The following is a 25592-nucleotide window of genomic DNA, read 5'->3' on the forward strand; positions in this document are numbered from 1 at the left end:
CCTCACCTTGTGGTGCCCCCTCCTCACCTTGTGGTGCCCCCTCCTCACCTTGTTGTGTCCCTTGTCCTGTCCTCCTCCTCCTCTGTGGAACACTAGGATGAAGATGAAGAGATTGACCGTCATCAACGTCACCAGAAATTTCAGCTTCCTCCTCAGGCCCGCCATGACCTCTAGCTACGACCTCTGATCTCTAGCCACCTAGAGGGAGGGAGAGGGGAGAGAGCGAGAGCGAGATGAGGGACACATTCAAGTTTGTTTATTTGTCATACACAATGCAACAAAATGCTTAAATGCTTTACACACACGAATTAGTGGTCAACTCTTCATTAAAACATTTAATAGGATGGAAATCTCCTCAGTTAATATGGCCAGTTAGTGTAAAAACACATGACTACAAATAGCCCACATTTCATTCTACTTTAAGGCCTCGGGGGAGGATGTAATGTCTTCACTTCAAGAGAACACGGGTTTCTAAGAATCAATGCTCCAGAATAATGCCTTTAAATATTTCCACAGAATGCATGAGCAATTTGAGCCGAATGGTAATCACACTGCAAATCTACTATTTATTCAAAACTACAATTTATTCAAACTCTGCTTGACTCTAAGATGGAGATGTTTGAACATTTGAAATATTTACTTTGAAATGGCCAAAAAGTCATTCAGGACAGTTGGAAAGGTTATTTAGGGAAATTCAATGTTTCTAGGCAGCGAATCACTGATCATGTGCTTTATATTCCAGAGAGTCCTCATGATCCTAATCTGTGGTCCTGGTCTGACTGATGACAACTGCACAACCTAGGAGACATACTGGCTGTGCAGGTTTGGCTTCCAACCCTGCAAGAGCACAGCTGATACAGCCAACCAAGGTGGGATCATAACCACAAGGATGTGGTTGTGGGGGTACACACATACACCCCTCCCCCTAAACACACCCACCTCCCTCCCTAAAACCTCCCCCTCTCCCCTAAACACCCCCTCACTAATCTGGACCTGATCTCAGAGTGACTCAACAGGTTGAATAAGAAAGGATGGGATCCTGTAAATGTTGGCTTTTCAAAACAGAGTCTATAAAACCTTTAGACTCACTTCCTTTTAACTGGTTTACTTCATTTACTAGTTATTATCTCTGTCACCATCACTGGGTTACTTCATTTACTAGTTATTATCTCTACTGACACCATCACTGGGTGACTTCATTTACTAGTTATTATCTCTACTGACACCATCACTGGGTTACTTCATTTACTAGTTATTATCTGACACCATCACTGGGTTACTTCATTTACTAGTTATTATCTCTATTGACACCATCACTGGGTTACTTAATTTACTAGTTATTATCTCTACTGACACCATCACTGGGTGACTTAATTTACTAGTTATTATCTCTACTGACACCATCACTGGGTTACTTCATTTACTAGTTATTATCTCTGACACCATCACTGGGTTACTTCATTTACTAGTTATTATCTCTACTGACACCATCACTGGGTTACTTCATTTACTAGTGATTATCTCTACTGACACCATCACTGGGTTACTTCATTTACTAGTGATTATCTCTACTGACACCATCACTGGGTGACTTCATTTACTAGTGATTATCTCTACTGACACCATCACTGGGTTACTTCATTTACTAGTGATTATCTCTACTGACACCATCACTGGGTGACTTCATTTACTAGTTATTATCTCTACTGACACCATCACTGGGTTACTTCATTTACTAGTTATTATCTCTACTGACACCATCACTGGGTTACTTCATTTACTAGTGATTATCTCTACTGACACCATCACTGGGTTACTTCATTTACTAGTGATTATCTCTACTGACACCATCACTGGGTGACTTCATTTACTAGTTATTATCTGATACCATCACTGGGTGACTTCATTTACTAGTTATTATCTCTGACACCATCACTGGGTTACTTCATTTACTAGTTATTATCTGACACCATCACTGGGTTACTTCATTTACTAGTTATTATCTGACACCATCACTGGGTTACTTCATTTACTAGTTATTATCTGACACCATCACTGGGTGACTTCATTTACTAGTTATTATCTGACACCATCACTGGGTGACTTCATTTACTAGTTATTATCTGACACCATCACTGGGTGACTTCATTTACTAGTGATTATCTCTACTGACACCATCACTGGGTGACTTCATTTACTAGTGATTATCTCTACTGACACCATCACTGGGTGACTTCATTTACTAGTGATTATCTCTACTGACACCATCACTGGGTGACTTCATTTACTAGTTATTATCTCTACTGACACCATCACTGGGTTACTTCATTTACTAGTTATTATCTGACACCATCACTGGGTTACTTCATTTACTAGTTATTATCTCTATTGACACCATCACTGGGTTACTTAATTTACTAGTTATTATCTCTACTGACACCATCACTGGGTGACTTAATTTACTAGTTATTATCTCTACTGACACCATCACTGGGTTACTTCATTTACTAGTTATTATCTCTGACACCATCACTGGGTTACTTCATTTACTAGTTATTATCTCTACTGACACCATCACTGGGTTACTTCATTTACTAGTTATTATCTCTGACACCATCACTGGGTTACTTCATTTACTAGTTATTATCTCTGACACCATCACTGGGTTACTTCATTTACTAGTTATTATCTCTGACACCATCACTGGGTGACTTCATTTACTAGTTATTATCTCTATTGACACCATCACTGGGTTACTTCATTTACTAGTTATTGTCTGCAATGACACCGGGTGAAATGCAAAAATGGGCAAATCATTTGCATTTAAACTGAGGCTAAACGTTTGCTTTGATTTTGTTGACAAGAACATATTGTGTTGTATTGAACTGCTGCTAAGACCTGGTCACCACCTGGTCGGCATCACACAAAAAAGACAGGATTCCTGTTCTGACAAAATCAAATATTTACATTCTTCTCTTGCTATTCGAGTTGGAATGAGCAGAACAACCCACCTGAGCAAGGCTGAAAGCAGGCTCTCTCCCTCCCCCACTAACACTTCTCAGAGTACTTCTCTCATTGAAACACAATGACCTCCTCTTACCCACCATAATCCTCCCCCCTCTATTTGTGATTTCTTCCTCTCACTACTTCCAGGTGTCCTTTATCTTGCTTCCTCATCTCTCCCTCATTCTTCCCTTTTGCTGTCTTGTGTTTCAGTTCCGCTGCCTCCTAGCAACAACTCTGCCCCAGTGCTTTCAGGCCCCCTGTGTCCTCTCATCCTCCCTCTTCATTCTCTCCCCCTCAGCATACCTCCCCTCACATCTATAGTACACAAGCAATCTTTATTGCATTGACTACCTACTGTTCTTTTACCTGTGTAGGTGGAGTGTGTTTCAGGCAGTGTGTGAGTGAGCATAACAGTTGGTTTTACCTGTGCGGTGGGTGGAGTCTGTGTGTGTGTGTGTGTGTGTGTGTGTGTGTGTGTGTGTGTGTGTGTGTTTGTAACGGGAGTTGGTCTTACCTGTGCGGCGGGTGGAGTGTGTTTCAGGCTTCACTGTCCTCACAGCTCTTAACCCATACTGAGTCCCACCACCTGGGCAACAGCAGCCAATGGTACAAAGAGGGGGGAGGGGTCTGGCACTAACCTGTAGGCAAGAAAGACCAACTGTGTCAACACCTCACGATAGAGATGACCAAGAACAGTATGAGACACTGTGTTCAGAACTAAGCTGTTCTCAAACACACAGAGAACGAGAGAGGCAAATATTATTCCCACCCAAGGCCTCAAGACGAGTCTAAATTCTTGCCTTGTGGATTTGTTGCGTCATTTCTTTCATTCTACCACTGCTGAGGGCTTCTGTTATTTACAATCAATCAGACATTCTGTGGACTCTCTCATTTCAGTGCCACCTAGACATGTTGTTGCATGATGGTCCTGGTCTCATGCTCTACAGCAGGGTACAGAGAACTGTGATAATCATTAACTTATTGGCTTTCTGAGCAAACAAGAGGGGTCAGCAACAAGAAAAAGCAGGCAGCCACTCACACACTGTGGGACATGTGAAAAGTGATCCCAGGACCGTCCCGGGATCCTGGTTACCCATGTTAATCCCTACTAGGCTTGGGAGGTATCCAGACTGTCATACCAACCTTGTGCCATAATGGGATATCCGGGAATACCGGCACTGAACACTAGGGGGTGCTACTGTAATCCAAAGGTTAGCAATGCTAACAAGTACATGTAAAATCCAATAGAGAATGCTAACTAAATGCTAAAGAGCGCATTGATTAGCAGAACAGACATTCCAGCTCATAGTTATACAAGGATCTCAAAAATGCTACCTCACAGATTGCTGCACACACACAAAACAAATAGACAGGAAGGATCTTGATCCAGGAGGGAATTATCTGCTGTTACCAAGCGAAACTTGATTTTGGAAGAAGCTAACCACTTAGCTAACTAGCTACTAAATTAGCAATCCAAACTGCACAACTGCAGAGTATTTAGCACATTTTAGACAGTTATCAACTAAGTTACCTAGCTGGCAAACATTTAGTTGTGAATTGCGTAATGTAACTACATCACCTGACTCACAAGGCTCCGGTCTCTCGTTGTGTGCTTGTAAACAAACACCAAATGACGGGGGACTAGCGCTATGCTTCATAATGAAAAATTGTGATCGGTGAAATGAAGGACACAATCTTCTTTATCTCCTAACGTATTTCACAAGCTGACTTCAGGTATTTACTTAAAAAGCATTCACATTTATAAAAATGTAATAAAACTTTAAAATAAATACTTAACATTGTTGACGGTCCAAATAGCCCGTTATACCGCCCAGGCCTAAACCCTACTACATTTTACATTTACATTTTAGTCATTTAGCAGACGCTCTTATCCAGAGCGACTTACAGTAGAGTGCATACATTTTATTACATTTTTACATACTGAGACAAGGATATCCCTACCGGCCAAACCCTCCCTAACCCGGACGACGCTATGCCAATTGTGCGTCGCCCCACGGACCTCCCGGTTGCGGCCGGCTGCGACAGAGCCTGGGCGCGAACCCAGCCCAGCCTGGGCGCGAACCCAGAGACTCTGGTGGCGCAGCTAGCACTGCGATGCAGTGCCCTAGACCACTGCGCCACCCGGGAGGCTACTACTACTATACATGTATATATGTGTAACCCTACATGTGTATCCCTACTATACGTGTGTAACCACAAATGACGAAGGGTGATAGAGAGACGTAGGCCGAGGTCTAGGTTTGTGTCAGCACACCAAAAATGTGTAGAGTGGACCACACTATTCACACACTGTCAGACTGATGGCAGTGAGTCAGACACACTCTCACACCCCGAGACATTTTGTGAATTTAGGCCAAGACCTATTTCCATTCTAGTCCCCACCTAGTTTCCCCCACCCAGATGCCCCCACCTGGTTGTCCCCACCTAGTTGTCCCCACCTAGTTGTCCCCACCTAGTTGCCCCCACCTAGTTGCCCCCACCTAGTTGCCCCCACCTAGGTTAGTTGCCCCCACCTAGGTTAGTTGCCCCCACCTAGTTGCCCCCACCCAGTTGCCCCCACCCAGTTGCCCCCACCCAGTTGCCCCCATCATGTCCATTGATTGTTAGCTAAAGTAAGCTGAAGTTTGTAACGGCTGTTTAAAGAGAACTGAACAATGGATGACAGTTTCTCCTGGTTCATCTACTACCTTCAGGATGAGGAACCATCTAACGTCAAGTTGTAGAATAGTCAACTAGTCCTTTCAGGAGATTCCAGAGACATGACTGTAACGTGAACTTGATCATTTCCTCCGTCTCGACCACTACCTCCGGGGGTTATGGGTGAGCCTTCCTCCAGTCACTCCCCTCAGAGCAGCGGAAACACAGTCTCATGGAGCACAACACTCCCACAGTAAAAATCTAAATAGCAGAGTAAATGTTTTTGAAACAGCTGAAAATGTATAGATATGAGACTTGTTTTTAATCGAGATTTTAACTGAAATTGCAGTAACAGCCTGTTACATTGACATTTTTGCAGTAGCATAAATTTATTTTTTATAAAAATATATATATATATTTTTTAAAGAGTCCTCGGTGCTTTGTCTGGCTGCAGTGAGCCATGTAAAACAGCTGATGTCAACTCACACCGAATTACCCACGTTTTCAGTCGGAGTTTACTTTACCATATGTAATGACTTGCATGATATTGATAAAAATGGAGCCTGGTTTGTTCTAATGTTGTACGGTAGGCCTACTGTACTTTATATTTGTATGAGAGGGGGAGCTAATCACTCATTTTTGATCGGCTAACGTTACTCGAAGACGTTGTTCGCTGTAGTAACTGTGCTCTCGTCTCGAAGCTAAAAAGTAATGAGTGTAACGTTAGCGACAGGAACATAAACCCTTTAATTGTTTGCACATGCTTGTGAATTGTTGCGTTATTCAAGAGTGTAATATGGCTGAGATGAAAAGTTGCTTGCATAGTGGAATAGTTTGTTGTAAGCGTGCTTAGCTACTGGCTAGTTGTCTACGTTACTGGGATATTTACAGTACATTTTAAAACTACAGCGCAAGAACGTCCGTTGCCAAGCCCCCAAACTCTCTCTCGGCAGGCACAGGACAGTCCGTTGCTAATGTAAATTGAAAAGTTTTATGTTAATATTATGTACATTTGAATCTCATCACGGTGCCTCTGCTAGAAATCTCTTCAATTTGAATAAGTCCTAAATCAGTCTCTGAAGATTGGAGTCGCAGCCAAAGACCTCATTAAACAATTATACGAGATAACAGCAGGAAGGAAGTCTAACTCAAACACACACCCTCATTACCTCTGACCATAATACAGCTCTGACTGTTGGCTGATGAAGAATACAAATAAAATGGAGTAGTTTGAAATGCAAAATACCATTTTTCGTAGTGTGCAATGCAAGTGGAGTCTAAGCAGAATGATGTCATGCTGAATGAAGCTTGTTAGGAGAGTTGTCCAGCCAGACAATGGGAGAATCTCAATTAGATACTCCTCGCGTCCTCTCTCCTCCTCAAAAACCCATTGGATGAGAAAGCCAGATGTCTCTCCCCTCTGACCTTCTCCTCCAATGGGTTTTGAGAAGGAAGCGAGGAGGGAGAGTACGAGAGGACGTGAGGAGTATGCAATTGAGATGCTCCCATTGTGCATCAGTCTAAAGTGGCTTCATCTCTTCTCCATCTGGACTTATTGGAAATCATGTGACGGTCTAAGCAATATGGTGGACGTATCCTGGAAGTTAATCATGTGACGGTTAAGCAATATGGTGGACGTATCCTGGAAGTGAATCATGTGACGGTCTAAGCAATATGGTGGACGTATCCTGGAAGTTAATCATGTGACAGTTAAGCAATATGGTGGACGTATCCTGGAAGTTAATCATGTGACAGTTAAGCAATATGGTGGACGTATCCTGGAAGTTAATCATGTGACAGTTAAGCAATATGGTGGACGTATCCTGGAAATTAATCATGTGACGGTCTCAGCAATATGGTGGACGTATCCTGGAAGTTAATCATGTGACAGTTAAGCAATATGGTGGACGTATCCTGGAAGTGAATCATGTGACGGTCTAAGCAATATGGTGGACGTATCCTGGAAGTGAATCATGTGACGGTCTCAGCAATATGGTGGACGTATCCTGGAAGTTAATCATGTGACGTCTAAGCAATATGGTGGACGTATCCTGGAAGTGAATCATGTGACAGTTAAGCAATATGGTGGACGTATCCTGGAAGTGAATCATGTGACGGTCTAAGCAATATGGTGGACGTATCCTGGAAGTGAATCATGTGACATTTAAGCAATATGGTGGACGTATCCTGGAAGTTAATCATGTGACGTCTAAGCAATATGGTGGACGTATCCTGGAAGTTAATCATGTGACAGTTAAGCAATATGGTGGACGTATCCTGGAAGTGAATCATGTGACGGTCTCAGCAATATGGTGGACGTATCCTGGAAGTGAATCATGTGACGGTCTCAGCAATATGGTGGACGTATCCTGGAAGTGAATCATGTGACGGTCTCAGCAATATGGTGGACGTATCCTGGAAGTGAATCATGTGACGGTCCCAGCAATATGGTGGACGTATCCTGGAAGTGAATCATGTGACAGTTAAGCCATATGGTGGACGTATCCTGGAAGTGAATCATGTGACATCTAAGCAATATGGTGGACGTATCCTGGAAGTTATTTTTTTCCCATAAATGTATTATGAAATAATGACGTTAATGATTTTAGCTTTTTAATGGAAATTCCAAAGCCAAAATTTGTGAACATTTAATTGCCAAAACATTGAAAATATTCCATTGTCTGTCAGGTCCAAATAGAAAAATAGGAAATTACTATGAAATAGTATATGAAATAATTCTGACAAAATCCTTTCACTAGTTCTTCAAAGTAGATGAGGTATACTTTCAAAAACGGTCATCTCAGTCCCTCTCTCGTCGTTGTGTTCATTCCTCTCTCGAAGTCTGTGTGTAAATAACCTAACGTAGCAGGCATAAATAAAGTGTAGGCCTATCCATCCAGAGAAGTGTATACCATGAGGAGATGCTTATGTCTCTGCCCTAACAATGGGAGTCGTTGTCCCAAAGGCAGGAAGGCGACAACTTTATGTTCAATATAAGCCTATAGAAAGGCATTGGGCTTATTTAGGCCAGAGTGAAACATCTCGGGTCGCCTCTTCGTCCCTGAGCTGGGAAAAACTGCCGCAATGGATTATGGTCATTGTAATTAATTAAAGTTTCTACACTGAACTAGGGTGAATATTTGCTTAATGAAAACTACTCCCTTCAGCCCAGCGTCCCACATCCTTCTTGACTTGATTTCTCTGGTGAATGAAATCTAGCGCTGGGCTCACACAAAAAACTAAATGGAATCCAAGTAACTGAACCGATGTCTGTCAATGAGTTGTTTAATAACCCCTCCCCTCCAAAAAAGAGAGGTTGGTTAATCACTCAGCACTACGAGACTAACTTACAAATCAACAAGAGAAACGTGTCAGCTGACATGACTGACTGACTGCTGATGGACAAACACATTTTAAAATGGCACTTGGTCTAGTCTACTATTCTAACTGCGTTCCAAAAGGTCGGGGGCCCCGTTTCTGGAAATTGATCCGTGGGCCTATAAAAGTTGACCTCCCTGATTTAGAGGCTATTAAAAAATAAATACATACACAAATCAAGCGTTTTATGTTTTCAGAACTTGAAAGTGGTCTGTCAACAAATGTCCTCATCCTAGACCATCTATTCTGTCGATCCAGCTGTATGTCAACAATCCTAAATGATTAGAAAAGATAAGCACCAAGTCATTTCCTGATTTGTGGCGCTCATCTTATCCCTCATTGGGTGTTAAGTCATATAGCACAATGTTGTAATTGTTGACCTGCGAAGTGGACTCATCTTGACATGACACTAAAGACTCAATCATGGACACTGACTGACAGTTGTGGCTGCTTTGCGTGATGTATTGTCTTTACCTTCTTGCCTTTTTGTGCCGTTGTCTGGGCCCAATAATGTTTGTACCCTGTTTTGTGCTGCTACCATGTTGTGTTGTCATGTGTTGTCGCCATGGTGCTGTGTCGTCATGCGTTGCTGCCATGGTGCTGTGTCGTCATGTGTTTCTCTTCATGTTGTCTCGTCGTGATGCGTATTTTGTCCTATATTTTTAGCAGGCCTTTTGCCTTTTAATAAGCTGTCATTGTCAATAAGTATTTGTTCTTAACTGACTTGCCTAGTTAAAGTTTAAATAAACACTACTGTTGAGGTGGGAAAACATCTGACAAAACGTTGATATAAACGGTATTAACGGGGACACCGACATTCACAGATGAATAGAAGAGGATGCTGAGACATTGGTGATTTACCCACAAATGACTGGCAGCTTATACAGTCGACTCTGTTGGGGTCCGCCCATACAGTCGACTCTGTTGGGGTCCGCCCATACAGTCGACTCTGTTGGGGTCCGCCCATACAGTCGACTCTGTTGGGGTCCGTCCCTACAGTCGACTCTGTTGGGGTCCGTCCCTACAGTCGACTCTGTTGGGGTCCGTCCCTACAGTCGACTCTGTTGGGGTCCGTCCCTACAGTCGACTCTGTTGGGGTCCGCCCATACAGTCGACTCTGTTGGGGTCCGCCCATACAGTCGACTCTGTTGGGGTCCGCCCATACAGTCGACTCTGTTGGGGTCCGCCCATACAGTCGACTCTGTTGGGGTCCGCCCATACAGTCGACTCTGTTGGGGTCCGCCCATACAGTCGACTCTGTTGGGGTCCGCCCATACAGTCGACTCTGTTGGGGTCCGCCCATACAGTCGACTCTGTTGGGGTCCGCCCATACAGTCGACTCTGTTGGGGTCCGCCCATACAGTCGACTCTGTTGGGGTCCGCCCATACAGTCGACTCTGTTGGGGTCTATTTTAATAGCCTACAGTAGACTCTGTTGGGGTCTATTTTAATAGCCTACAGTAGACTCTGTTGGGGTCTATTGTAATAGCCTACAGTAGACTCTGTTGGGGTCTATTTTAATAGCCTACAGTAGACTCTGTTGGGGTCTATTTTAATAGCCTACAGTAGACTCTGTTGGGGTCTATTTTAATAGCCTACAGTAGACTCTGTTGGGGTCTATTGTAATAGCCTACAGTAGACTCTGTTGGGGTCTATTTTAATAGCCTACAGTAGACTCTGTTGGGGTCTATTGTAATAGCCTACAGTAGACTCTGTTGGGGTCTATTGTAATAGCCTACAGTAGACTCTGTTGGGGTCTATTGTAATAGCCTACAGTAGACTTTGTTGGGGTCTGTTTTAATAGCCTACAGTAGACTCTGTTGGGGTCTATTTTAATAGCCTACAGTAGACTCTGTTGGGGTCTATTTTAATAGCCTACAGTAGACTCTGTTGGGGTCTATTTTAATAGCCTACAGTAGACTCTGTTGGGGTCTATTGTAATAGCCTACAGTAGACTCTGTTGGGGGTCTGTTTTAATAGCCTACAGTAGACTCTGTTGGGGTCTATTTTAATAGCCTACAGTAGACTCTGTTGGGGTCTGTTTTAATAGCCTACAGTAGACTCTGTTGGGGGTCTGTTTTAATAGCCTACAGTAGACTCTGTTGGGGGTCTGTTTTAATAGCCTACAGTAGACTCTGTTGGGGTCTATTTTAATAGCCTACAGTAGACTCTGTTGGGGTCTATTTTAATAGCCTACAGTAGACTCTGTTGGGGTCTATTGTAATAGCCTACAGTAGACTCTGTTGGGGTCTATTGTAATAGCCTACAGTAGACTCTGTTGGGGTCTATTGTAATAGCCTACAGTAGACTCTGTTGGGGTCTGTTTTAATAGCCTACAGTAGACTCTGTTGGGGTCTATTTTAATAGCCTACAGTAGACTCTGTTGGGGTCTATTTTAATAGCCTACAGTAGACTCTGTTGGGGTCTATTTTAATAGCCTACAGTAGACTCTGTTGGGGTCTATTGTAATAGCCTACAGTAGACTCTGTTGGGGTCTATTGTAATAGCCTACAGTAGACTCTGTTGGGGTCTATTGTAATAGCCTACAGTAGACTCTGTTGGGGTCTATTGTAATAGCCTACAGTAGACTCTGTTGGGGTCTATTTTAATAGCCTACAGTAGACTCTGTTGGGGTCTATTTTAATAGCCTACAGTAGACTCTGTTGGGGTCTATTTTAATAGCCTACAGTAGACTCTGTTGGGGTCTATTTTAATAGCCTACAGTAGACTCTGTTGGGGTCTATTTTAATAGCCTACAGTAGACTCTGTTGGGGTCTATTTTAATAGCCTACAGTAGACTCTGTTGGGGTCTATTTTAATAGCCTACAGTAGACTCTGTTGGGGTCTATTGTAATAGCCTACAGTAGACTCTGTTGGGGTCTATTTTAATAGCCTACAGTAGACTCTGTTGGGGTCTATTTTAATAGCCTACAGTAGACTCTGTTGGGGTCTATTTTAATAGCCTACAGTAGACTCTGTTGGGGTCTATTGTAATAGCCTACAGTAGACTCTGTTGGGGTCTATTTTAATAGCCTACAGTAGACTCTGTTGGGGTCTATTTTAATAGCCTACAGTAGACTCTGTTGGGGTCTGTTTTAATAGCCTACAGTAGACTCTGTTGGGGTCTATTTTAATAGCCTACAGTAGACTGTTAGTCAGCACCTCTCACTGTTTGGGTCACACAAAGGACATATTGGTTTACAGAGATCCATGCTTAGGTGTCGTTTACCTGGTCACTGTCTCCAGCTGTGTTGCATTTACAGCACAAAACCAAGTAAATATCCATGATAATGGCATTTCAGGATAAAATCATCTTAAAGTAACTTTACTGAGCTAGAAAATACATTTAACCCTTTGGGATAATTCCGACATGGAAGGTAAAAATATTTACAGTACCAGTCAAACGTTTGGACACCTACTCATTCCTGGGTTTTTCTTAATTTTTACTATTTTCTACAGTGTAAAATAGTGAAGACATCAAAGCTATAACCAAAAAGGTGTTAAACAAATCAAAATATATTTTATATTTGAGATTCTTCAAAAAGTAGCCACCCGTTGCACACTCACACACCCTTGGCATTCTCTCAACCAGGTTCATGAGGTAGTCACCTGGAATGCATTTCCATTGACAGGTGTGCCTTGTTAAAAGTTAATTTGTGAATTGAATTCCTTCTTAATGCGTTTGAGCCAATCAGTTGTGTTGTGATGGTTAGGGGTGTTATTCAGAGGATAGTCTTTTACCAAATAGGGCTACGTCCATATTATGTCAAGAACAGCTCAAATTAGAAAAGAGAAACGACAGTCCATTACTTTAAGACATGAAGGTCAGTCAATCCGGATGAGTTCATTCACAGGACAAATTTCTTTATATGAATAATAGTTTATAACATAAATAATGAAAAAATTAAATCCAGGTTATGAACATGTTACAGTAATGAGAACTCGTTATGCTAAAAATGTTCATGGTCTTGGAAAATGTTTTTTTTTTTTTTTTTTTTTTTAAACATTACACCTGAACAGTTACGATTAATATGGACAATAATTTGATGGTATTTTATCCATTACAAAATAAAAGGTTTGTCTTTTAAAAAAATGTACAAAGAGTAACACACACGAAGCCATAATACTGTACGGACATGGCCCAATGGTATTCCTAGAAACACAGACCACAACAAGCAGTCAGACACTCCTGGAATGTGCTAGAAAACCTCTGGGATTCTGCCCAACAGCTCTGGGAAAGAGATCAGGTGATATCCCAGAAATTATTTAACGTTAAATACTTAAATCAAATCGTAATTTGTCACATCTGCCGTATACAACAGGTGTAGACCTTACAGTGAAATGCATACTTACAAGCCCTTAACACAGTTTAACTGCATTGTTGGTTAAAGTAAAAAATATTTTTAAAATATTTATAATTCTTAACAAATAAATCAAACAATTACATGGGCTCATAACTTATGTTAGTAAAGACGTAGAATACAATATAAAATTACATAAGGCTGAAGTTTCCTGAGTAAGAAACCCGAGCAGGAAACCCGAGCAGGAAACCCAAAAAACTCTATATTAGGAAGGCGTTAAAGTGTTGTACACTCAGTGCACGTGTTCTAGGGAACTGGGCCCTAGAGCCCTAGTCAAAAGTAGTGCACTATTTAGGGAAACGGATGCCATCTGGGACGAAGCCTGGGATACACACAATACATCTATCACACTTCAGATATAGCTGACACTGTCTCCGCTCCAAACGTATGTGTGGCCTGTTCTGCCAAGTGTTTGTGCCACGGTTTGTGCAACTTCTGTGCAGCATGTCTGGGCATTTTTAAAGGGTGTGTGGACTGCACTTGCTCATGTGTTTGCCCAAAACACACTCCCTCCCCAAAGCCCAATATCCTGCTGCCTCAACCCAGCCCCAGAAGTAGTCAGAGCGAGTGGAAGGCCGGTCAAACAAGACACTGAACAGCCACTGGATAAAACCTGTTAGTAGAAGGTGGTGGGACTAATGCAACAATCACCTTTCAAATGAACATTTACAAGACATGTTAGTGGTTACTCTCCCACACCCTCTCTACCAGAACACACGGAAGCAGGATTTCCTACCATCATCTCTCTCCTCACAGGTGTCTGTGTTTCATGACTCTAGACGAGACAGCTCATAGAAGTCCTCTCTAAGAACACTAAGGATGGTTGGCTCTAGACGAGACAGCTCATAGAAGTCATCTCTAAGAACACTAAGGATGGTTGGCTCTAGACGAGACAGCTCATAGAAGTCCTCTCTAAGAACACTAAGGATGGTTGGCTCTAGACGAGACAGCTCATAGAAGTCATCTCTAAGAACACTAAGGATGGTTGGCTCTAGACGAGACAGCTCATAGAAGTCATCTCTAAGAACACTAAGGATGGTTGGCTCTAGACGAGACAGCTCATAGAAGTCATCTCTAAGAACACTAAGGATGGTTGGCTCTAGACGAGACAGCTCATAGAAGTCATCTCTAAGAACACTAAGGATGGTTGGCTCTAGACGAGACAGCTCATAGAAGTCATCTCTAAGAACACTAAGGATGGTTGGCTCTAGTAGAACGGCCACCAAACATCCTGTTCTAACTGTTCCTGCTTCCTGTGTGTGTATAAAAGAGGAACGACATGAGGCTATAACGATATTGACCAGGCGTTTTAACACTTCCCTGTCTGATATAATGTAACTAAAACAGGTCACACTATGTTCCTCAAAAGGTCTTCATTAGGATACTCTGCCTGTCTGATGCAGAAATCCAGTTTGATCCAGTTAGCATCCCTCTCAATCTAGCGCAGTATAGCCAAAGCCTTGTATGGATGGCAGTCAGATAGGAGCACACAGCACATACTGGTGGTTGGATCTTGGCGATATATTAAAATGTAATAAAACTTGTATTTGTCACGTGGTGAATCTAAAGGGTGTAGACATCACTGAGAAATGCTTTCCGTACGAGTCCTTCCCAAAATAATAACAGGAGGATTCATTACACATGAATGAAGCCACATACAAGGAGGACCATATATCATGAATCCCAGTATACAGGTATGGATCTACAGACTGGTACAATACCCTCTAGAACAAAAATACCTTTTTATACAGTGTTAAATAACTGAAAAGTTTAACTAAATTGGACTACTTAGTTGTCAGTTCTGTCCTAGCTTGGCTGAGTGGAAAACCCATCAGCATGGAGAAAGACCATTTAAAAGCACTTATAATTCATTTGTTGCCGGTCTAGGGTCCATGCACTAGTCATAAAACTAATTCAGAAACATAGAACAGAGTAACATACCGCCATACAATCAAAATAAAGACAAATATAGAAATATGATATATGGGCCATATCGCCCAGGCCTATTGGTGGTACTCATGTGGTTCTGAGTGGCGCTAGCAGGCAAAGGTCAAGGGTTCAATTCCCTCAGGTGACCACATACACATAATAAAAATGGACACACTCACTAGTGTATTTGAAGTATGTTTGGATTAAAAACATCTGACCAAAGTTCTACTGTGGTGTTTTACACAGATACCTGCATAGAGCAACCTCTACTAGACAACCTGGCAGACACTAGGTCAGCCGTCTCTGTAAAAGGAGAGTGTGTGTGTGTGTGTGTGTGTGTGTGTGTGTGAGAACCCTGACAATATTCTCTCTGTCAGGTGTTAATTGCCTTTGCGTCATCATGTTAAATTCCTGACTTTGAGAGTCAGTTGATCATGGAAGTGCAGCCAGCTGCCCCGCCCTAAAAGGCACAACTCCAGCTGCCTGAGGCCACGAGGGCTGTTGGAACTACCTGTCCCCGGCTGCGGTCAGCCCGTCACTGACAAATGACTTGGAAACACCAGTTGAACAAACTAAGGACGAACTGAATATGAATAATACCAGGTCATTTACATAAAACACTGAGTCAGGTAGGGTGCGTCTCCTCAGCCCTAAACACACCAGACTAGTACATCACTGCTACATATCGCTGGGTCTGCCTTTGTAACAGAGATAACAACATGCTGCAAGACCACTTCACAGCTGACTTGAAATGTTGCTAACGGAACTAGCAAATTGGGTCCTTTTCTATATAGCATAACAGGTTGGATAGGCTGTGAAGGAGGGCAGTCAGAGGACTCCTGGTTTGATCCCACTAAGGGGGACAGTGGAGGAGGGCAGTCAGAGGACTCCTGGTTTGATCCCACTAAGGGGGACAGTGGAGGAGGGCAGTCAGAGGACTCCTGGTTTGATCCCACTAAGGGGGACAGTGGAGGAGGGCAGTCAGAGGACTCCTGGTTTGATCCCACTAAGGGGGACAGTGGAGGAGGGCAGTCAGAGGACTCCTGGTTTGATCCCACTAAGGGGGACAGTGGAGGAGGGCAGTCAGAGGACTCCTGGTTTGATCCCACTAAGGGGGACAGTGGAGGAGGGCAGTCAGAGGACTCCTGGTTTGATCCCACTAAGGGGGACAGTGGAGGAGGGCAGTCAGAGGACTCCTGGTTTGATCCCACTAAGGGGGACAGTGGAGGAGGGCAGTCAGAGGACTCCTGGTTTGATCCCACTAAGGGGGACAGTGGAGGAAGCTGTTAGCGGCACACCGGCGTGGCGTTCCCCATCAGCGTATTTGGGTCTTCCCAGGTTCTCCTTGTTTGGGAACCCTGGTTCACAGTGTATCTGTGTTAGCTTCAGACTCCTCCCTCTACCTCTGTATCAGATCAGTCTTCCTCTGTCTGTATCCGTCTAATTGTCTCGCTCTACCAGTATACACAGCTCCCTTCACGCAGCACAGTCACTCTAGTGGACATCTCCACTCTGGGTTTGGAACTAGGTACATGTGTGCCAAGTCTATTCCAACCTGGATACTTATGCAAGACACTCCCCCAAACGGCCAGGCATTTCCAGTTGTAATGGTTGACTCAAAAGTTACAAAATGACCTTGGTGGTAAAAATGTCACCAAAAGACAATGCTAGCAGGGTTTATTTAACTATGTTATCTCAAAAAGGGATATTCCCCCATTGAAACTTGTTACAGCCCATGAAAAACAGACAATTTGGGTCTTAAACTGTGGCAATGGGGTGCACATTTTAGGAGATGGTATGTATACAACTGTGCCTGTTTATACAACAAAAATATCTGAGAGTTGTGTACTCACTGCACCAGAGACGCTCCGTCTACTACAGCGACGTCATTTCACGGTACTGAACTCTCCAGACTACTACTGCTTATTCTGTGTGGGATGCGACATTCTGACGATAGAAATGTAGCCTATAGAGCTGTCTGTCTCGTCTCTCCTGTTGTTTATGTGTAGAGCAGGTTCTCAGCTGTTCTGTACGTTGGTTTTCTATCTGAGCGTTCTGTATCCTACTCGTTGCCCTCTGAACTGTCCATCTGTTGAGTGACTGTTGATAATCCACTCACTCTACAGCCGGTTTGGACAGTATTTTAGAAGCATAGACTACTTATTGTAGGGAAGGAATTCCCACTACGGGTTTCATTATGCTCCTCCTCTTTATCGTACTTAGTCAAATAAAAACTTGCAATATGCCCATGAAGACAACGAGACGTCTGCGTATTAACTTAGGGAAATATTTGACCATATGACTGATTTCCAGAGAGCATATGTTTGTGTTGCGACCACTACGCACAAGCGAACTCCGAAACCAAGAGAAATGGATGGAGTGAGCAAAGACGTGCGTCAAGCGATCAGAAATACGTTTGACAAAAACGAAATATTCAGACTGGATATTGGAGAAACTAGATTAGTAACCGCTCAATCTGGCTGATAAATCACATTAATAATCGTAAACAATCATAGCTACCTTGTCTTTGAATCCTAAACCCAGGTTCGTTCTCTCATCATGAAGTCAATTGTCTCCAAGTCGCCTCCCCAAAAAACGAAAACTCTCCTTCAGAAAACTGCATTCGCGCATGGAGATGGCGCATCTGACATCGGTGCTGTAAAAGGTAGGGTTCAAACTTTCCGTAGACGTATCGTCCAATGACTAATAGGCAACAAGCCCGCCGTTGATTACTTCACTTTTTAAGCGAAATGTTCACTAATACCTCGAGGACAAACGAGGTTTATTCCAATTTCGAGTTTAGATTCTGTCATCGAGAGTTCCTTAGCCTTCCTCCTCGCACCGGTGACACAGCTTTGATGATTGACGGCTGGAAAACCAGACTCCTCCTAAAAAATAAGGTATGACGTTGCCTTTGTTAGGCCCCTTAGGAATATAATTTTTGTTTTTGTTTTTAATTCATAAGGCAGGTAAACAAAAATGATGGAGTGAGTTTTAGTAAAAATACCTTGATGTAATAATTTGTTATAGGGACATATGTGGTAGGCTAATGCTGCATGCACACAGGTTATCGTCATAAACTACATTTTACAAACACCTTGATCACACCGACAGTGTTTCTCGCGCAAAGGGGTATGCAGCGTCATCTGGATATGTGGGCAACAAAAGTTCAACATTCACCTTCTGCTACCGTTTCTGTCAAGCTGTCTACACACACAGTTTGATGCATACGTTAGATACATCCTTTGTATGTACCACACAGAACGCACTGCAACTGCCTCTGCAATGCAACGCTGCAGGGCTAACACAGCGTTCCATTGGAAATTAATGTACTTCTGGTGTGCCAAAACGCAAAGCACTGTAGGTGTGATCGAGGCGTTAGTATTCACACTCCATGGCCGGCATCACAATAAAAAGAATGAAACTACACATTAGCGACTTCTTCTGTGGTTTTACTACATGTAGCTCACCGCAAAGTAATGCCCAAGTAGAACAAATCCAGAGCAGGCAACACACTGCACACAGTGATTTTAGAACAGCAACAAATAAAGTTGTAGGCCCCTTTCTCCCCCCTCCCCCCTCTCTCTCTCCCCCCTCCCCCCTCTCTCTCCCCCCCTTCCCCCCCCTCCCCCCTCTCTCTCCCCCCCCTCCCCCCCTCCCCCCTCTCTCTCCCCCCCTCCCCCCTCTCTCTCTCTCTCTCTCTCTCTCTCTCTCCCTCTCCTCCCCTCCCTCTCCCCCTCCCCTCTTTCTCCTCCATCTCTCCCCCTCTCTCTCTCCCTCCTCACTCTCTCTCCCCCCTCCTCCCTCTCTCCCCCCCTCCTCCCTCTCTCCCCTCTCCTCCCTCTCTCCCCCTCCTCCCTCTCTCTCCCCCCCCTCCTCCCTCTCTCTCCTCCCCTCCTCCCCTCTCTCTCTCCCCCCCTCCTCCCTCTCTCTCTCCCCCCCTCCTCCCTCTCTCTCTCCCCCCCTCCTCCCTCTCTCTCTCCCCCCCTCCTCCCTCTCTCTCTCCCCCCCTCCTCCCTCTCTCTCTCCCTCCTCCCTCTCTCTCTCCCTCCTCTTTCTCCCCCTCCTCCCTCTCTCTCTCTCTCCCTCCTCTCTCTCTCCCCCTCCTCCCTCTCTCCCCCTCGCTCTCTCTCTCTTCTCTCGCTCTTTTCACCCCTCCACCTTTTCTCTCTGTCTCTCTCTCCCCCCTCTCTCTCTCTGAACAGGGACATGTTGAAATTCACGTAGCTGTGCTCACTATGCTCAGTGTGCTACGATGACTATCTCTGCCATGCTAATGTAGTGGAGGGGGAACACGTGGGTCGTGGCTCCCTATATAGTGCACTACCTTTGACCAGGTCACATAGGGCTCTGGTCAAAAGTAGTGCACTAATTAGGGAATAGGGTGCCATTGGGCTCTGGTCAAAAGTAGTGCACTAATTAGGGAATAGGGTGCCATTGGGCTCTAGTCAAAAGTAGTGCACTAATTAGGGAATAGGGTGCCATAGGGCTCTAGTCAAAAGTAGTGCACTAATTAGGGAATAGGGTGCCATTTGAGAAACAGATCTAACCCGCTGGTGTACTGCTGTATGAAAAGTAAGTAGGTGTTATTTTCAGTTCGACAACGCCTCCGTAAAAACCACACTGACTGACTGGAAGATCACATCTCTCTACTAGACACTTTCTCTTCAATCTATTTGTTGGCCTTTTGAATGTGTCTATAAAAAAATACAATGCCTTAATTATCCCTGTGGGGAAATGTTGGTTGTGGCTCTGTGCAAACATAAATACACATCATCAAACATATACGAGGACATACAGACGAGAACTACAGGTAGAACACATCCTGTGTGGTTTATTCCAGGACCGGTAGGTATATTGTACATTGACAATAGCCTAATGATTTACAGTGATACCAGCTCAATGACATGCTCATCCATCATGCAAATGTCCCTGATTAGTTCGGCGCCTCATTAACATCGAAATGACAGTTTCAAGTCATTAAAAAAAAAAAGACAAATGTAAAATGTATCTATTGTAATGGATTTTTTTGAATGCTTCCTATAGAACGGGTTAGCTGAGAACGTCACAAAAAGGACGCGCACACTACCATGGGTCAGAAGGTCGTGTGGTGTTGTAATTCTAAATGGCCAGATAGCAACAATGACAAGAAAGTGGCATGTGGGGAATCGTAAGTGGCTCGATTCAGCTACTTTTATCTTGTTCTTCATTTTTTATTTAACGAGACAAGTCAGTTAAGAACAAATTCTTATTTACAATGACGGCCTACTGGGGAACAGTGGGTTACCTGCCTTGTTCAGGGGCAGAACAACAGATTTTTACCTTGTCAGCTCAGGGATTCGATCTAGCAACTTTTCGGTTACTGGCCTAACCACAAGGCTCCCTGCCACCCCATCTTGTTTTGAGGTGTTTTGGTTTCTGGCTAAAATTAGCTCGCTAGCTAACCAACAACTGTAACGATGTATCTGAGAGACAACAAGTGCTCATTGTGCAACTTGATTTATGTTTTCAATAAACATAGGAGACTAAATATAGTTGACATGTTGTCAGCAGTCTAAGCCAACCCCTTCTGTTTTGCCCCAAAGTTACATAGGCGTCGGTTTTGTTGCTAAACAACCACCCCCTCTGTGTGTGTGTTTGTATTAGTTGTGTATTTACAGTAGGCCTATTCTCAGCACTCTTTTCTGTGTGTGGGTGTGTGAGTGCGCATGCATGTCTGTGTTTGTGTGTTTTGAGGGAGTTTCTCCTTGAGGCAGATGGGTTTTTCCTTGAGGCAGATGGGTTTCTCCTTGAGGCAGATGGGTCTCTCTCTCATTCATCATGGGTAGTAGGCAGCTCCACGGCAGGGGGGAGGGGAACCCCCGCTCTGCTTCCCCAACCAGAGAGCACCTTGTGGGGGAAGAAGTCTGTGCTGAGGGCATACTCCCCTCTGGGTCTCTGAGCCACAGCTGCACAACACGAGGGCAACAACAGACCTTTCTTGTGAATTTTAATTCACAACTACTGTCTTTCATTTCAGAGACAAATCTCTCTCCAAGGATTTCACGCTTTTCAGTTGACGTTTTTAAGCACCGTTTTTTTTCAAGATATCCTTTTCAATTTCTCAAGTCCTTATATTAAACAATATATTTCGACAATATGCACAAACTCTGTCTATTTAGTTATTTATTTACGGCAAGACTGTTGAACTATCATCTCATCCTGTGTTATTTTCACAACAAAAACAATATCAGTTGCAAAATAGAAAGCAAATACTTTGGAAAAGTCAAGACCCCTCAAGGTAAGGTCTGCCCCCGGCCCTCACGGTAAGGTCTGCCCCCGGCCCTCACGGTAAGGTCTGCCCCCGGCCCTCACGGTAAGGTCTGCCCCCGGCACTCACGGTAAGGTCTGCCCCCGGTCCTCACGGTAAGGTCTGCCACTGGCCCTGTAGCTTACTGTCAGCCAATCCACAGTTTCAGTCATGAATATGAACAATGCTCTGAATATGAATCATGCATATGGTAGCTTATATAGACCACACTCTGTGGTGCATTCATTATAGAGCCCAACAGTGGAGGTGTCATAATACCCATAACACCTAGCAGTCAAACAAGGAAATGGTTCCAATTGTTTTTCCACCATTCATTTATCTCCCATAGGTAATTTTTTAGAAACACTTAAAATAAGGGCTGTGTTTGGTATAGGCTTACTCTGGCGTGACGTTTTGATAACTATGCCAATCTCTCTCGGACAAGATTACTTTATATTCGGCTGTATTTACGCACAGATTTGCTACGTGAGGCTTATTTGATCGAATATAAAGCTGTTACAAATGCACTGATATAAGTGGGATAAACAGGGGATAAACTTAACTTAGGCTGGAACCTAACTTAAAGACTAAATAGCTGGGCTGATATCCAACCGATTGTCCTTTCCGGCTTTTCTGCAGTCAGAAGTCCATGCCCGTGGACTTCCACCAAATGTCAGGCAAGCTCAGCATTCGGCCAAGAGCTTCTCCTGTGCTGAACTGAAACATCCCCTTATAAGCCCCAGGTGTGTTGCAGCCTAACAAGGCTGAGTGGCGTCAGGTGCGGGACGTGGCACTGCAGCCTAACAAGGCTGAGTGGCTTCAGGTGCGGGACGTGGCACTGCAGCCTAACAAGGCTGAGTGGCTTCAGGTACGGGGCGTGGCACCGCAGCCTAACAAGGCTGAGTGGCTTCAGGTACGGTGCGTGGCACTGCAGCCTAACAAGGCTGAGTGGCTTCAGGTGCGAGGTGTGGCACTGCAGCCTAACAAGGCTGAGTGGCTTCAGGTACGGTGCGTGGCACTGCAGCCTAACAAGGCTGAGTGGCTTCAGGTGCGAGGTGTGGCACTGCAGCCTAACAAGGCTGAGTGGCTTCAGGTGCGAGGTGTGGCACTGCAGCCTAACAAGGCTGAGTGGCTTCAGGTACGGGGCGTGGCACCGCAGCCTAACAAGGCTGAGTGGCTTCAGGTACGGGGCGTGGCACCGCAGCCTAACAAGGCTGAGTGGCTTCAGGTGCGAGGTGTGGCACTGCAGCTTAACAAGGCTGAGTGGCTTCAGGTGCGAGGTGTGGCACTGCAGCCTAACTGCATTCCCCGGCCACACCACAGGGGGGCACAACACTAGGTGTTCCTCTAGTCCAGGTGGGAGAGGGAAGTGTGCAGTGAGATTGCGTAGTCCGTAGATCTATTGGGGCGGTATGCAAATTGTAGTGGGTCTAGAGTGTCGGGTAGGGTGGAGATGATATGGTCCTTAACTAGCCTCTCAAAGCACTTCATGATGACAGTGGGGCGATTCCTGCCAAGGCAGCAGCTACTCTTCCTGGGGTTTATTGTGGATCCCCATTAGTTCCTGCCAAGGCAGCAGCTACTCTTCCTGGGGTTTATTATGGATCCTCAGTAGGTCCCGACAAGGCAGCAGCTACTCTTCCTGGGGTTTATAATGGATCCCCAGTAGTTCCTGGCAAGGCAGCAGCTACTCTTCCTGTGGTTTATTATGGATCCTCATTCGTTCCTGCCAAGGCAGCAGCTACTCTTCCTGGAGTTGATTATGGACCCCCATTAGTTCCTGCCAAGGCTGCAGCTACTCTTCCTGGGGTTTATTATGGATCCCCAGTAGTTCCTGCCAAGGCAGCAGCTACTCTTCCTGGGGTTTATTATGGTTCCCCAGTAGTTCCTGCCAAGGCAGCAGCTACTCTTCCTGGGGTTTATTATGGATCCCCAGTAGTTCCTGCCAAGGCAGCAGCTACTCTTCCTGGGGTTTATTATGGATCCCTATTAGTTCCTGCCAAGGCAGCAGCTACTCTTCCTGGGGTTTATTATGGATCCCCAGTAGTTCCTGCCAAGGCAACAGCTACTCTTCCTGGGGTTTATTATGGATCCCCAGTAGTTCCTGCCAAGGCAGCAGCTACTCTTCCTGGGGTTTATTATGGATCCCCAGTAGTTCCTGCCAAGGCAACAGCTACTCTTCCTGGGGTTTATTATGGATCCCCAGTAGTTCCTGCCAAGGCAGCAGCTACTCTTCCTGGGGTTTATTATGGATCCCCAGTAGTTCCTGCCAAGGCAGCAGCTACTCTTCCTGGGGTTTATTATGGATCCCCAGTAGTTCCTGCCAAGGCAGCAGCTACTCTTCCTGGGGTTTATTATGGATCCCCTGTAGTACCTGCCAAGGCAGCAGCTACTCTTCCTGGGGTTTATTATGGATCCCCTGTAGTTCCTGCCAAGGCAGCAGCTACTCTTCCTGGGGTTTATTATGGATCCCCAGTAGTTCCTGCCAAGGCAGCAGCTCCTCTTCCTGGGGTTTATTATGGATCCCCAGTAGTTCCTGCCAAGGCAGCAGCTACTCTTCCTGGGGTTTATTATGGATCCCCATTAGTTCCTGCCAAGGCAGCAGCTCCTCTTCCTGGGGTTTATTATGGATCCCCAGTAGTTCCTGCCAAGGCAGCAGCTACTCTTCCTGGGGTTTATTATGGATTCTAATTAGTCCAGGTGCGACAAAACTATGGCCTGTAGGATATGCCTTGTTGATAGTGTTGTTAAGAAGGCAGAGCTGCGCTTTATTATGGACAGACTTCTCCCTATCGTTGCTACTGTTGTATCAACATGTTTTGACTATGACAGTTTACAATCCAGGGTTACTCCAAGCAGTTTAGTCACCTCAACTTGCTCAATTTCCACATGATTTATTACAAGATTTAGTTGAGGTTTAGGGTTTAGTGAATGATTTGTCCCATATACAATGCTTTTAGTTTTTGGAATATTTAGGACGAATTTATTCCTTGCCACCCATTCTGAAACTAACTGCAGCTCTTTGTTAAGTAATGCGGTGATTTCACCCGCTGTAGTAGCTGACGTGTATAGTGTTGAGTCATCCGCATACATAGACACACTGACTTTACTTAAAGCCAGTGGCTTGTCATTAGTAAAGATTGAAAAAAGTAAGGGGCCTAGACAGCTGCCCTGGGGAATAGGTCCCGTGTGGCTCAGTTGGTAGAGCATGGCGCTTGCAACGCCAGGGTTGTGGGTTCATTCCCCACGGGGGGACCAGGATGAATATGTATGAACTTTCCAATTTGTAAGTCGCTCTGGATAAGAGCGTCTGCTAAATGACTTAAATGTAAATGAATTCCTGATTCTACCTGGATTATGTTGGAGAGACTTCCATTAAGAACACCCTCTGTGTTCTGTTAGACAGGTAACTCTTTATTCACTGAAAGTCTGTTGTCAATTTGTTTACAGTAAAATAGCATTGTATCTGGTCAAACACAATTCTTTCCCAAAGTTTACTAAGGGTTGGTAACAAGCTAATTGGTCGGCTATTTGAGCTAGTAAAGGGGCCTTTACTATTCTTTGGTAGCGGTTTTACTTTTGCTTCCCTCCAGGCCTGAGGGCACACATTTTCTAGTAGGCTTAGATTTGAATATACGGAAAATAGGAGTGGCAATATTGTCCACTATTATCCTCAGTAATTTTCCATCCAAGTTGTCAGACCCCTCTTCCACACTTACTTTACGGAATTCAAAAATGCAATGCTTGTCTTTCATTATTTGATCAGTTATACTTGGATGTGTAGTGTCAGCGTTTGTTGCTGCCATGTCATGACTAAATATTCTAATCTTGCCAATAAAAAATAATTAAAGTAATTGGCAATATCAGTGGGTTTTGTGATGAATATTCTTTACATCAACAACATAGGAATCACTACAAAACTTATTGTATGACCTCTTCTACACTATATTTGTAAGGAACAACGCGGAAGA

General features: G+C 44.3%; 1 protein-coding gene across 4 annotated transcripts in view; it reads right to left on the reverse strand.

Moving 5' to 3' along the window:
• LOC120046852 (N-acetyllactosaminide beta-1,3-N-acetylglucosaminyltransferase 2-like) overlaps positions 1-18191 on the reverse strand; it is a 29565-nt gene extending 11374 nt beyond the window's left edge. Inside the window, exons 1-3 of one of the 4 annotated variants that reach the window (XM_038992408.1) lie at positions 17853-18191; positions 3521-3644; positions 49-198 (exon numbers count right to left, since the gene is read on the reverse strand). In XM_038992408.1, the coding sequence (XP_038848336.1) occupies positions 49-165 (117 nt within the window). In that variant the 5' untranslated portion in view covers positions 166-198; positions 3521-3644; positions 17853-18191. Of the gene's footprint in view, positions 1-48; positions 199-3520; positions 3645-17185; positions 17435-17852 lie in introns of those variants that run through there. The other 3 variants (XM_038992409.1, XM_038992412.1, XM_038992411.1) reach the window with 3 other exon arrangements.
• Positions 18192-25592: the final 7401 nt, after the last annotated feature.

The sequence above is a fragment of the Salvelinus namaycush genome, chromosome 4 (genome assembly GCF_016432855.1).
Source record: "Salvelinus namaycush isolate Seneca chromosome 4, SaNama_1.0, whole genome shotgun sequence".
In the NCBI taxonomy this organism is placed as follows: Eukaryota; Metazoa; Chordata; class Actinopteri; order Salmoniformes; family Salmonidae; genus Salvelinus; species Salvelinus namaycush.